This window comes from Corvus moneduloides, chromosome 4 (genome assembly GCF_009650955.1).
Source record: "Corvus moneduloides isolate bCorMon1 chromosome 4, bCorMon1.pri, whole genome shotgun sequence".
NCBI classification, from domain to species: Eukaryota; Metazoa; Chordata; class Aves; order Passeriformes; family Corvidae; genus Corvus; species Corvus moneduloides.
The window spans coordinates 46,278,270-46,292,076 of record NC_045479.1 but is presented as its reverse complement, the minus strand read 5'-3'; the positions used below and the strand labels follow the sequence as shown (position 1 = coordinate 46,292,076).

The 13,807-nt window shown below is 36.1% G+C and overlaps 1 protein-coding gene across 1 annotated transcript in view; it reads left to right on the top strand.

Moving 5' to 3' along the window:
• Nucleotides 1-13,807, top strand: part of CNTN1 (contactin 1) — a 228,115-nt gene that overhangs the window by 160,377 nt on the left and 53,931 nt on the right. Inside the window, exons 4-11 of the mRNA XM_032105945.1 lie at nucleotides 1,412-1,541; nucleotides 4,196-4,368; nucleotides 6,323-6,418; nucleotides 7,454-7,660; nucleotides 8,908-9,004; nucleotides 9,160-9,341; nucleotides 10,465-10,589; nucleotides 12,627-12,744. Of these exons, the coding sequence (XP_031961836.1) occupies nucleotides 1,412-1,541; nucleotides 4,196-4,368; nucleotides 6,323-6,418; nucleotides 7,454-7,660; nucleotides 8,908-9,004; nucleotides 9,160-9,341; nucleotides 10,465-10,589; nucleotides 12,627-12,744 (1,128 nt within the window). The remainder of the gene's footprint in view (nucleotides 1-1,411; nucleotides 1,542-4,195; nucleotides 4,369-6,322; nucleotides 6,419-7,453; nucleotides 7,661-8,907; nucleotides 9,005-9,159; nucleotides 9,342-10,464; nucleotides 10,590-12,626; nucleotides 12,745-13,807) is intronic.

The window sequence follows — 13,807 nt, the reverse complement described above, 5'->3', positions numbered from 1 at the left end:
ACAAAATCATCATTTGATTTAAGAAAATTCATCTTGTACATTGCCAGTTTATTTACTGATCTGAGAAGATTTTTTAAATTGCAAGACACGTAGCAAATTTTTATAGGCAGCAAAGATACTATTGCAAAATGTCAGAATTTTTCCATCCTTAACCACTGCTTTTGAAAATGTCCGAGTTAAACTATTCAGCCATCTCTGAAGATCTTATTAGTAAAACTGTGTTTGTTTTGTCTGTTTCCCTTGTATTACAAGATTCTTGAAGTCATTTTACAAATCTCTGGCATCTCTAGGATATGGTGCAAGGCTCTGAACTTGAATGGAAAGTGAACTTGTTAGCAGTCATGTACTCCTTTGTTCTCCCTTGAATTTGCACACAGGTGTCCATACTGTTATTTCAGTCTCAGCAGAGACCTGTGAGAATTAGATAACTGTGTTTTCTCAAAATTTTACCTATATGGAGCATGTACTGTCTCCTCACAGAGTCATTCTGTACCTAGAATGCATAGCTGACATTTTCACAGAAAAAAACCCCAGTTACATCCTAGATTTAGTGAGAAGAATTTTTCCAGAACATTCCCCTTTTGCTCTTAGTCTTGCTTCTTAGACCCCAAAGAGAAACCTTGTATGCTTGGAGGAGATAAAGGAGAAGGGAATGCAGCAGAGGTGGGCAGAACCTGCCACCTTTACAACAGCATCAACAAATGAAGAATAAAGATTAAAAAATAGTTTGTTGTCAAACCTGTTTTACATTTATTCACATTTAAGTGCTTGGCTTTGCAAACTGAAATGGTTTTACAATAAATAATACATTTCTAAAATTGTATTTTGGAGTGTAGAAAGCTAATACGTACCTCAGCGTGAAAGGAAAAACAGGTGTGATCTGGAAACAATGTAATTTTCAGCTTTCATACCCAACATAAGGGGTTTTTTGTCTGATGTAGTAAAGATTCTTTCTAAATACATAAAATCATTGGAAATGATTAGGCTATAAAATCAGGAATAACTATGAGTAGTTGTTTGGGATGTGGACCTTTTTGATTAGAATTTGTTGTTCTCTGTGAAGTAAGTTGGTCTCACGGTATTTCTAAGGGGCATATCTTTAGTTCCTAATTATCTCCACATTTGGTCTAAACAGTGGCAAATAATTAATTTCATCAGAGAAGGCACACACGGTAGTATTAGAAGAACAAAGTTTGAGTTAATTTGGTTCTTAGAAGGCAGGAGTCAGTGAAGGACAGACAGCACTTTTGTTACCTGTAATGCTCCAGTTTTGCTGAAGCGCATAGAATTAACTTTGAGTGACTCACTATCTGGCCTTCACATTTTGATTCTGGAATGTGTGATGAAAATTCATCTTCAGTTTGACTGCTAATTAAAAAATGATTAATTTGAAACTCCGTTCTGTTTTCAGAAGAAGGAAACAAAGATTATGGACCTGTTTTTGAGGAGCAGCCTATCGATACCATCTATCCAGAAGAATCTTCAGATGGACAAGTTTCAATGAATTGCAGAGCTCGCGCAATTCCTCCTCCTACTTACAGGTAATATCTCGTGGTTTGATTCTCAGATCTTGCATATTTTATTCAGCAGCTATATCAGATTGTGTTATTAAATGCTCGACTTCTTAAAAGGTTGGAGCAAAGTCTTCGAGGCAGGAAAAAATGGGGAGATATGCAATTTTTGAGTAAGACTCAACCTTGATTTGCCAAAATGTCTAATCAGTGTTGAAGACAGTATACGGTATTAAATGTTTTCAGTTTTTGAAAGAAATACTGATCCAGATGTAAATTAAAAAAAAAAAAAAAGTGACCTTTAAAAATATTTAAGAGGCTATCTTTCCGCCTTAGGCTGAGATTGACTGAGATTTGAGTCTTTGTTCTTGATTCAGAACATCTTTTTTTATTCTATTTCACTTTGAAAGGAGAATTATTGATTGTTGAACATCCCATGTTGCTTTTGCATCCACTGTGTTGGAGAGCAGTGATCAAGAATGTGTCAGCTATGCTACTGAAGACATGAAAAACTTTATTCTGAAAAAGCATTTCAACTAGTTTTAATACAAATTCCCACATGACCTCTTTCACAATAATTATATTATTGTAGAAAGCAATTCTTCTTTGTTGTTCATTCATATAAGTTTGTCAGCCATTATCTGCTCATTGTATAAAGAGAAATGTATTTAAGATTGTCAGTATTAAGACTGTGACTAAATTACAGCCTGATCATAGGCAGAAAACTGCTGTCATTGTACTAAGGACAGACACAATTTCTTGCCAGCAAAAAAAGATCAGATCCATGTCAGTAAATTACGCTATGACCTGCCACCAGTACTCACTTACGTGTGTTCCCAGACTGCTTCCTAGAACAGGAAAAGCAATCAAGTCTGCTGGCTGTTCTTTTAAATCTGTTACAGTATTGTGACCAGCTATGGTATTCTTCCATCAAAACAGCTTAGTTAGTCTTCATTGCCACTTCTAAAAATAGGCTAGCAGGTTGTCTACCTGTACAGAATCACCATTTGAATATGATCCTGGTACATGACATTTTTTTGGCACGTACTTCCTCTTGCCGTGCTTGGAAAGTGTGGAGAGATTACATGTGCTAAGATTTTATACCGTTTGATGTACTTCCCCATCCCTTCCAGTTGGTCCAGAGACTTCCCCCACCCTGTCTGCAAGACTGTAAACACACCGTCTATAGGTGATTACGGGCTCTAAATAAATTTTGACATTCTTCTTTATCTATTGTGCGCTCAGCAAAATCTGAGCTAGCAAAATCATTCTCAAAGAATTGCATTGCATCTCCAGACCTGTCTAGGAACAGACCTGACAATTAGCACTGATAGCTGATGTGATGATAATTGCAGTACAGAATAAGGCCACTTTTCTTATTTTCTGGCATCATTATTTTTAGTATACCTCAATATGTTATTTTCAGCTCAGCCTTCTAACAGTTACTGAGCAAAAATCCTTCTATCTCAGAGGTAAATAACTTCTTCTTGCCATTTTCATTGCAGGCTAAGCAGTCCTCAGGACGTTTATAGTTAGATATTTCTGAACAGAGGATATAATTATTTTTTCTAACAGAGACATATAGTATGTCTCACAGGACTGAAGTGATACCTCTAGAATTCCATATGATCAAAATGCCATTTTCTGCATCTTTAAAATTATGCCATTTCATTAGATTTTTTTCTTGATTTATTCTTTTGTTCATGCCATTCTTAGTATTGTTTCTTTCTACGACAATTGCAAGTTCCACTTCCAGATGAGAATTCTGCTTATTTTGATACATCTTCAATAGTGAATGAACAGGTAGTATGTGTTCTCATTGTCAGTTACTAATGCCTAACATTACCTTATGAAAAAATAAAATATTTATGCTGAAATAATTTTATGATCTTTAAATGTATTAAAGTTGCATCCTTGCTATTTGTCCATAGAAACCAGGCAGTTCCTTTCTAAGGTTATGGGCTCCCTCTTGTGGACACAGTAATAGACACAAATATAAATCATGCGTTCTGGTTCCCACTCCGTGTTTTTTAGCATTTTTTAAAATAAGTAGAAATCGGTGAGGGTCAGAACTGGGCCACCAGTTTCTGTCTTAATCCCTGAAGTGCAAGTTGCAGTAATTCAGTGAATTGGCTGTGGGGTTTTACCATAACTAAGGGGACAGTGTCCAGCAATTTTCTGAATGTAGTAAGTAGGTCATTTATGAAGCATGCCACAGTTTTTGCACAGACTTTACTAGCACATTATGTTTTATAAAAAATTTTCATTTTCTGCAGCAGGTTTGCAAAAATCTCTTATTACCCCATACTTTAAAGGTGCAGAGGGAGTATATTTGTATCCAGTCTGTCCTTAGATAATTATTCGAGATATGTTTAAATTCCCTGTGTTTGATGACTGGTTAGTTTATTCACAGCCAGCTGAAGCATCTCTTACTGCTTGGCCAGCAATTATGTTTTAACAAACTATGTCACATCTCCAAGAAGGCAGAACTGACACTGTTATGTTTAAAAGACCTCTGGAGTTCAAATCTGTGCCTCTTGCTGAAGGAAAACTTAAAACTTGTATAGAAGTTAATAACTTCCTGTATCGTTTATCAGAATTTATGAGTTATTTTTCACATCATATTTCTTATCGGGTTTACTTTTTGGGGCCAAATCTTACATCTGGCTTTTGTTTTTTGATAGGTGGAAACTCAACAACTGGGATATTGATTTAACAAAGGAGCGCTACAGTATGGTTGGAGGCACACTTGTTATCAGTAATCCAGAGAAATCAAGGGATGCTGGAAAATATGTCTGTGTAGTGTCAAATAGCTTTGGAACTGTCAGAAGCCGTGAAGCCACTCTGAGTTTTGGATGTAAGCCGTTGTTTATGTCAAAATACAGAAAAATTATGGTTAGCTAGGAATGCCCAATGTTTTACGCTGTGGTGTCTTCTGCTAACATGTGCTGTGTCTGTATTACTCTAAAAACAGTATCTTAAATGCCTTAGTCTGCAGGGATCGACACAAAACAAATTTGTAAGCATTTTATATGCTTTAGCATTCCGCTGACATAACATGACAGCCTTCCCAGTGAGTTATTGTTAAATTATTAATTGAAGAGACTCATGGAGCCAGATCTGGTGATGATAATGTCCAGACTCTTTTTAAATCATGGTAGGACCTGAGGGGAAATAGTCACAGAAGAAAGACAAGAGTGAGGGCGTATGGTGATGAGGTGCTGCCACAGTGCAAACGCAGCTGCAGGAGGAAGGCACGGCACTTGCCAGTAAAGTGTGCCCCGACTTCTAGGCTACAATGGAGATCCTGCTGGGGGAAATTTCTGTCAACTTCTGACAGCTATGAGCTGGTCTTGTGTGTACATGTACGTGTACAGACCTGCACATCACCAAATACATGCATTGTAAAAAATTGATGTACTACATGAAGACTAATGTGAAATTTTGCACACTGAAGACAGTGTTTGGGATTTTTGTTTTATTTTGCCTTAAGTTGCCTTTTTCCCTGGATATATTTTTTCATCAGAGGGCAAAAAAAGGAATTGCAAAAAAAGGAATCCACTTTAACTGGGGTGCATTCACAAAGCCTTGGGTGCCCTGACACTAAGGGTTTAGTGCCCCTCTTGTCTTTAATCAGCCTCCATAAGCAGAATTCACTCCTTGCTGTAGAAGATTAGACATGTAGTGAAAAGTTCAGCTTTCGGATTGTACTTATAAGACTGTGGGACCACAAATATTCAGGAAAGTCAGAAGCTATAATGAGCTGATGGATCATATGATAGTTGGTATAGTCTTAGTCTGTATTTATCCACTATATTTTTGAGAAAAACATTGAAGACCAGGTGGTTACTTCCTTTTAAGGGAGAAAACATCAACATTCAATTTATGGGATATTTATTTATACTGAAAGCAGGCTTCAGTGGTGTGAGTCCTGAATAATCAATAGGATAAAAAAATTAAACGTATAAACATAATAGATAAGAAAAATAGAATCAGAACAGTTTGAGGCATGTTTTCTGCCTACCAGCTCACTTGCTGCATGAGATGAATGTTGATGGAGTACCGAAAAATTGTGCTAAACAGAACCCTAATATACAATGTTTCAATATATAAACTATAATAGTGTAAAGAGGTAAGGAATAGAAGTGAAAAGATAGCTGGAAACTGATAAATATCTGTTAAAAAAAAAGGCTACTTTAATTCCTCTTTATACTGTTGTATTTCTTCCTTCCTCCTTTTTAATGATCTCCTATAAAAACCATTTCTTTATACAATCACTGTTACTAAAGAACTGAATAGAGTTGCTAAAATTTATATAGAAAATGTCTGTTCTTTATGTTCTTTTGCTTATGCATAAACTGATTGAAAAATATGAACAACCATTTAGAAGAGTTCAAAAAAGTCTTGACCAGCTTTAATTTTGTTTTGCTGTCAAATTTACTGAAACTATGGAACAAAACCCACATTATCTCACATACTTCATGAATTAATCCATCTGAGAATACTGTACATACTTTTTAGATCCAGTGCCTTAAAACTCATTAGAATATTTTAAACCTAAATACTCTTAGGGATACAGTCTACATCACTTTTTTTTCCCCCTGGAATTTACAATTATGATGACAAAAATAATGTAAAAAAAAATTCATTTGATAATAACAAGCAAAACTGGCATTAGGGGTCAACAGGTTTCTGTCTGCCATGTATTGTATTTCTATACTAATCTCTGCAGGAGTGAAAATAATTATAATAATAAAAAGTTACTGTAGTTAAAATCCCTATTCTCCTCCTCTTGCTTTTTTTAAAACTAGATCTGGATCCCTTTCCACCTGAGGAACGTTATGAGGTGAAAGTGCGAGAAGGTGTTGGAGCAGTGCTTCTTTGTGAGCCTCCTTACCACTACCCAGGTAATTCAGCTAAAAGTGCTTCATTTTCAATGTATTACGAGTAAAAGGCAAGTTAATATTTTTTGTTGCAAGTTTTCTTTATATTTACTGAAACAATAACTTTTATGCAGCTTGAGAATCACCATTTAGGTTAGGTTTCTGTTTTGAATATGTTTGTTGTTGGTCATATGTAAGGAATACTGTTGAATTTTCAAGTAGGTTTTGATACTACAAATAGAATTACTCAGGCTAACCTGCATAACAGAGAGGAGACTTGGTTTACCAATCAAAAGACCTGAGTACATGTCACTCTGTCACTGTGTCATCCCAGACTTTCTGCTGGTCTTGGACAGGGCCCAGATTTATTTATCACCTGGTAAAGTCGCCTCAACTGCTATGATCATGGGCTTCTGTTAAAATCATGGAACAGCAGAAGCATCCCCAGAGGGTCAGGGATGAGGTTATTTATTTTCTGTAAGTGACTTTTTCTCATCATTAGCTACTGAAGAGCTCTGCAGGGATTATACCCATAATCTCAATCATCTGGAGTTCCATCATGAGGGATGAAATTGGCTGTTAGCATCTCTTCTACCTTGGAAAATGGAGTAATGATTTAGTTTTCATGCTCAGTTTAAGCATTGCAAGGAACTGTAGAGCAGAGACATATTACTAGTTAAAATATTCTAAGGTTTTGTCTAAATCACAAGACTGGTGAGGACTTCCCAGTTTCTCGATTGCATAAGGTCACGACCCAGCTGCCTCTCTGATCCCATCCCACTGCAGTTCCTGTGGGATGGTTGTGCCCAGGGCAAGGTGTGCGCACTGTAGCTAGGTCCCCAGTAACCTGCACTCACGGCAGTAGTGCCCCAATGTTCAGTGTAGACAGGAATGAGCTGGCTGCTGAGATGTATAAATCTCTCTCACATAGCTGCCTCTCTGAAAAAAAGATCTATAACCTAGAAATCAGAGTCAAGTGATTTATATGCAGACAATATTCTGTGGTTTAAATAGCTGATAGTGTTGGGTTTTAATATTGACTACAATATTTTCCTGTAGATGACCTCAGTTATCGCTGGCTTCTAAATGAGTTCCCAGTGTTCATTGCTTTGGACAAACGACGGTTTGTGTCCCAGACGAATGGCAATCTCTACATAGCAAATGTGGAAGCATCAGATAAGGGCAATTACTCGTGTTTTGTGTCCAGCCCTTCAATAACGAAGAGTGTATTCAGTAAATTTATTCCACTTATTCCGCAATCTGATCGTAAGTATTTATTGGCAATACTATGCACATGCAGTATTTTAACTGTTTGTATTATAATTTTGTGCTAATTCATAACTACTTTCATTTCTGTAAGGAGAATTATATGGCAAGTTATAATGGCTACTGCACAATGTTACTTGGTGTTCCAGAGGTCCAAATCATTTTGATCCACATTGAAAACTTCATGCAGGAAATCTCCATAGATTCATTCACAAATTTCCTTTCAAATCATTGAGAACAGAGTTCTTATCCCCAGAATCCCCATCTCTTTTATATGATAAGCCCCTGATCTCATTCCAAAATTTTCAATAACTTTTTTAGTCTTGGCAGTGGTTCAAAGGAGTATGACTGTAAAGCAGAAACTTCATGTAAATGTTGATGAACAGCTTCAGGATTTACTTTTTTTCCCCAGAAAATCCCCCATGAAAGAGGAAAATCCTTTTCCCCTTATGAAACTTCCTATCCAACAGTGGCCTAAAAGCTTTGTGTCTCATGGTCAATCTCCTAAAACACCTTTGTAGCTTTGTGTGACTGGATTATTTGTCACTGTTTCTTCAGGAGAACTGCATGTTTTCCAAATAGGAACCAAGTTCCCTTTTGCCACTTCAGACTGTCAGTCACTAGGTTCTCATAAACTGATGATGAATTTTTTAGCGACCCTTTTATCTGTAAAATTTTCCATATTACTGATTGAATTTGAATAATTCCAAATTACTGATCTTTGACCAAATATTCCATAGCCAGTATTCACACTGCCATCTTCATCTAGTATTGCAAGAGGATTCCTACAGGGATTGCTAGTAAGGAGATTTGATTACTTTTACATCCCTGTGCTCTCATTAAACTGTGGATGTGCTTGCTCTAGCTCCTTCATACCCTTACTGAGATAAAATTGAGCTTAAATTCAAAATAATTCAAAATATTCTATCCAGTAAAAAAATTGTGGAAAATAGAGACTCAGGTTTTTGCCTACCCACACACATCATGCTTCAAAAGCAATTAGAAATTCTGTAAAAAAGTTAGGATTTGTCATCCAGAGAAAGATAACTAGTTTCTGAGTAAAAAGATGGTGCCTTCTAGTAAAAGTTCAGTGCTTAGTCAGATCTTACGAATTGACAGGCTATTTATACAGTGTAACGAAAAATTTTGTCTGGAATTTTAAGAAAAGTTTTATCGAACTGTGGAAATTTTAATAGCTGTATAACTTTCTCATATGCCTTTTCTTAGAATCTTTTTTTTCATATTAGGAGCAAAAGTATATCCTGCTGATATCAAGGTGAAGTTCAAGGACACATACGCTCTCCTGGGGCAAAACGTGACACTGGAGTGTTTCGCTCTTGGAAAGTAAGTGTGTTTTAAAGTTATTGTACAGCACGGTTTGCTTTCATTTTCCAGGGAATGAAAATACATGTTTCATTTTCAAATGCTCTTTTTGTAGTATGCAATTTAACAGCCAGTTCTTGAACACACTGATTTGTACTTTACTGTACCTTTTCAAGTCCGGTTCCTGAACTCAGATGGAGTAAATACCTTGAACCCTTGCCAGCCTCTGCTGAGATAAGCATGTCTGGTGCAGTTCTTAAGATCTTCAATATTCAGTATGAAGATGAAGGACTTTATGAGTGTGAAGCTGAAAACTACAAAGGAAAGGATAAACATCAAGCAAGAGTTTATGTACAAGGTAGGAAGAACAATTTTATTGCTGATGATCTGTGTTGCTTTTACTTATGTTGGAAATGTCTGTGTTTTCACACTTGATATCAGTGGTGATTCGTATTATCATCCTCACACACTGCTGTTCAAGTTAATAGAGCAGAATCAAAATTCTTGCATTAAATGCCAGGCATGATATTTATGTATTAATTGAATGACTACTCAATTTGTCTGGTTATGATAGCTGGTATATACACCTTGACAGTTATGTGTTAATATACTTGAGCATAGTGTAAATTAAATCAATTTATAGTGCTTGAAGTAAAAGAACTTCTGGGAGGAAAAAGATACCATTAGGTTTGTTATGATTTCTTGTTCTCTCATTTTGTTTGTGTGTTCTGTCATAGCTCTCTCTCTTATTAGCTATGAACAGTTCTTTATTCCTCTGCCCTCTGTCACTTCCCTTTATGCATTTGGTTAAATTAGGTAACCAAAAATTGTATCTTACTGCTCGTACTGAAATCTTCCCAAGTAAGTTGACTTCTTGTCTGAGGCTTATGCCACAAAACTATGCCATGAAAAGGTCACACATAAGATCTTCAGTTAAGTGCTAGAACTTCAGTACATCAAACTCAGAATTAGTGTGGGAAGGTTATTACTGCTCGTAATAGGTAAATTGGTTTGTTTGTTTAGCAAAAGCAAAAATGCTGGACCGTTTTCAATATTAATTTCTTACATATCCTGTCTGGACCAAGAGAATAATTTCTTGGAGATCCTTTCAGTACATACACAGTTTTGCACAATTTCATGTCATTTAGCTATCATTTTTATGGTCCTACTGAGTAATTTCCACACTGAATAATCTACAGATCAGATCAATATAGGTGGTAATATCTTATGTCTTTGGTCATTCAGGAGCCATTATTTCAATTCCAAATTTTCTTCTCATAAAAAATAGTTTGAAGCTATTTTGAATCTGTCTTGTAAGACAAAAACTTTCTTTTTTGTGCTGGCACATTGCTGAGTTATCACCATTACTTTGTGTTGCCTGTTTTAAGTATCATGGGGAAAGCAGTGAAATTAATACGACATAATTCCAATTAAATATGTATGTGCTATATTTACAATGCATCATGTATTTTATTCTGCAGCTGCTCCTGAGTGGGTTGAACATATCAATGACACAGAAAGGGATATAGGCAGTGACCTGTACTGGCCTTGTGTAGCTACGGGCAAGCCTATTCCAACAATTAGGTGGCTGAAGAATGGTGCCTCGGTGAGTGTACTGCTGTAGGTAACACAGGCTTGATTGGTTAGCTCGTGGAAACAATTTTTTGAAGCATGCATTATTAAAGGTTAAAGGAAAATTAATTATAATGATCCAAATATTTGCTGATTCCACTTGTATGAGGCATTAAAATCTACTTTTAAAAGTTTCATCTCAATCTTCTCTTATTTCTTCAGGCTATTTAGTATTCAGCTTTGAATTATAAACTTAACTTTTGACCATGTTTAGGAGATGGATATCCCTTTTTCTCCAGGCCTGTTAATGCTTTTCACTCTGGATAAAAAAAAGTCTATCAGCTTCTCTTTAAAATTAATCCTTTTACCACATTAAACATGAATGTGTCATTAAAAATATAAGACAAAATAGAGTCAGTGGAGATATGACAAGAAAAAGTATTTTTAAAATTATCAGTAGTGTTTCTATATCCTGTATTTTTTTCACATTTTTTCTAGACACGGAGTGTTGCAAATGTTTGGGTGATGCTTAAAAGAAGTTTAACGAAGTAATGTTTGATAATTTAATTCTGTTACACTGCATATTTGGTTTAAACGAAGTAGATTTTGTGTCCTAGAATCATGGAGACACAGAATGGTTTGTGTTGGAAGGTGCTTTAAAGATCATTTAGTTCCAAGCCCCTAGCCATGGGCAGGGGCACATTTCACTAGGCCAGGTTGCTCAGAACTCCATCCAGCCTGCCCTTGAACAATTACAGGGATGAGACGTCCACAGCTGCTCAGGGAAAAATCTGTTCAGGCATTTCAAAAGTGTATTTAAAGTCTGTTGCTTATACTATATGAAAAGCCATTAAAAAAACAAGAGAATATGAGCGCACAATGCAGGTCTGCATCTCTTGAGCTCTGATGACTCTGATCTTGGCAAGCAAATAAAAAAAGGCAATGAGGCGGCTTGTTTTTTGACTGTATATCTTAAAAAAAATGTGTGATGTTGGAGGGAGAACAGGGATGTCACTATCTGCTATTTGGAGGTGGCTTAAACCAGGAAAAACAATGTTTTTGTCTAGATTTGGCGGTTATTGCAAACGAATAATTTAACAAGTGAGTTGCTTGCTGGTCCCCACTGAACTTGGCTTTCACTGAAAAAATCGGCACACTGGGATGCAGAACACCGTGTTTAAGCCTCCAGTAGTACACCAGAAGATTTTACGGTGTGTTACTGTGATATAAAATGATTTCCAAATGGAAGATAGCAAAAATATGTTAATTGCCTTGAAAATATAATTTGTTTTTAAAACAGATAACTTGCAATTAGGCATTTCATTTAGCACACAACAAAGATGCCTTTTAGAAAACCTGATTAAAACATTTTCACATAAAAGAAATCAGAAAATACGTTTCCTTTAATCTGTTCTCTTTTCAGCTAAGTAGTATTGTCTTAATCTTCTACTGCTCCATGCACTCCAATGTACTTAGATACAAGGGTTAAAGATTTCAGCTTGATTTTCACAAGAAAACAGAATATATTAACATGATTTTTCAAAAACTGATTGACATCTATTTGTAATTTACCAAATACCCCACCTTAAGTACCTTATTTTGATTGACTGCTTTTTCTTTTTTACATTAAAACAAAGTGTTAGAAAATAGTTTCTACTATCTCCCAGAGGACTCTTCTGAAAAACTCCTACCTCACTGGGACTTGCTTTGACTTTTTTCTATTGTAAAATGATGTAACAACAGAAAGTACTGACCAGTGAGAATGGCATAACAAAGGTTATATGCATAAAATTAATTTAATTCCTTGTTTCTTATTTCTGATTCAGTAGTGTTTGCATTGATATGATAACGCCGGACTGGAGAGTAAATTTGTCTACTGACACTCAGCTAGGACTTTTCCAGAAACTTAAGTACTGAATGACACTGAATCTTTCTTTAAAAAAAGATGAACCCAATGTCACCAAAAAAGGAAAAGAAAAAAAAAGAAAAAAAAAAATGTGGATGTGTGTGAATTCTTCAACTTACATAGTTTATATTAATATCTTGTTGTTTTATTGATTCTGTGTTTTAGTTCCGGAAGGGTGAACTAAGAATGCAAAGTCTGACCTTTGACGATGCCGGCATGTACCAGTGTATAGCAGAAAACATGCATGGAATTATTTATGCAAATGCTGAACTGAAGATTGTGGGTCAGTGGGATTACTTCTCTATTTACTGTCTCAGGGTTGAATAAGATAGCAGTTACATTTGCAAATACTGTTTGGTAACACATTGCTGTGAGGATGAAGCTAAGAACTCTCACTCAATCTAGGTGAGATGGGGTTTATTTGAGTTCTCTAGCTGGTTTTTGACAACAACTTGAGGAATAAAGTTACCAACTTGTGGGGCATTTTTTCCATTCTTATTTATGATGTTTGTTTCCTGCTGTTCCCTCTCAGAGGAACTGATAGTGCAGAAGTTATATGAAGCACATGGAGTTGCAGCCTATACTTTCAAGCTTGCAAAACTGGTTAAGAAGCATTTTCATTTTTGCTCACCTATGATCACTCCTCTGTGAGGAAAAATTTGCTTTTTAAGAAACCATGTTGTCACTTACTTGGCCTTTGAAGCTCTTCATCTTTGCTGTCCCCTTTGCTTTTGCTTTCTACAACCCATTACACCCAAGTCACCATGTTTGTATGCAACGTAGCTGTGCCATTTGATGGCTGGATGTAGTAATGAATCCATTGTGTTTTCCTAGGAAGCATCCTGTTGAAAGTTTGACTCTCAGATCTAGAGTTCCCAGCCTTAAAACAATTTCTGATGTTTTTACTGATTTCATTAGAGCAGACACGCTGGCTGTATGACATATTTTCCTAGATTTCCCTGCAGTAGTTACTATTCTTTCCATCTCACATTTGCCTTCAGACTTTCCCAAGAACTAAGCTATTCTTGTTTTTCCCAACCCATTGCACAACAATGCTTCATTCTACACTGTTCTTCCATTACTATATACTCCCTACCAGCTTGGTTTAAACAAAATGAGCACTTTCTCTGTGTGCATTTTCAAAGTTCAGGGTTGGTAAGATGTGGATATTGGTCAGAGTTTTGCTCTGTACTTCTGTAATTAAATAATAGCCTTATTTCCTCAGGCTGTGCACATGCCGGCATGATTAACGGTGGTATGCCAAGATGCAAAATAATTAAAAGCTTTTTTTCTTTTATTTGGTTTAAAATAAAGGGAAAATTAGTAAGCAAAGATCTGACCTCAGA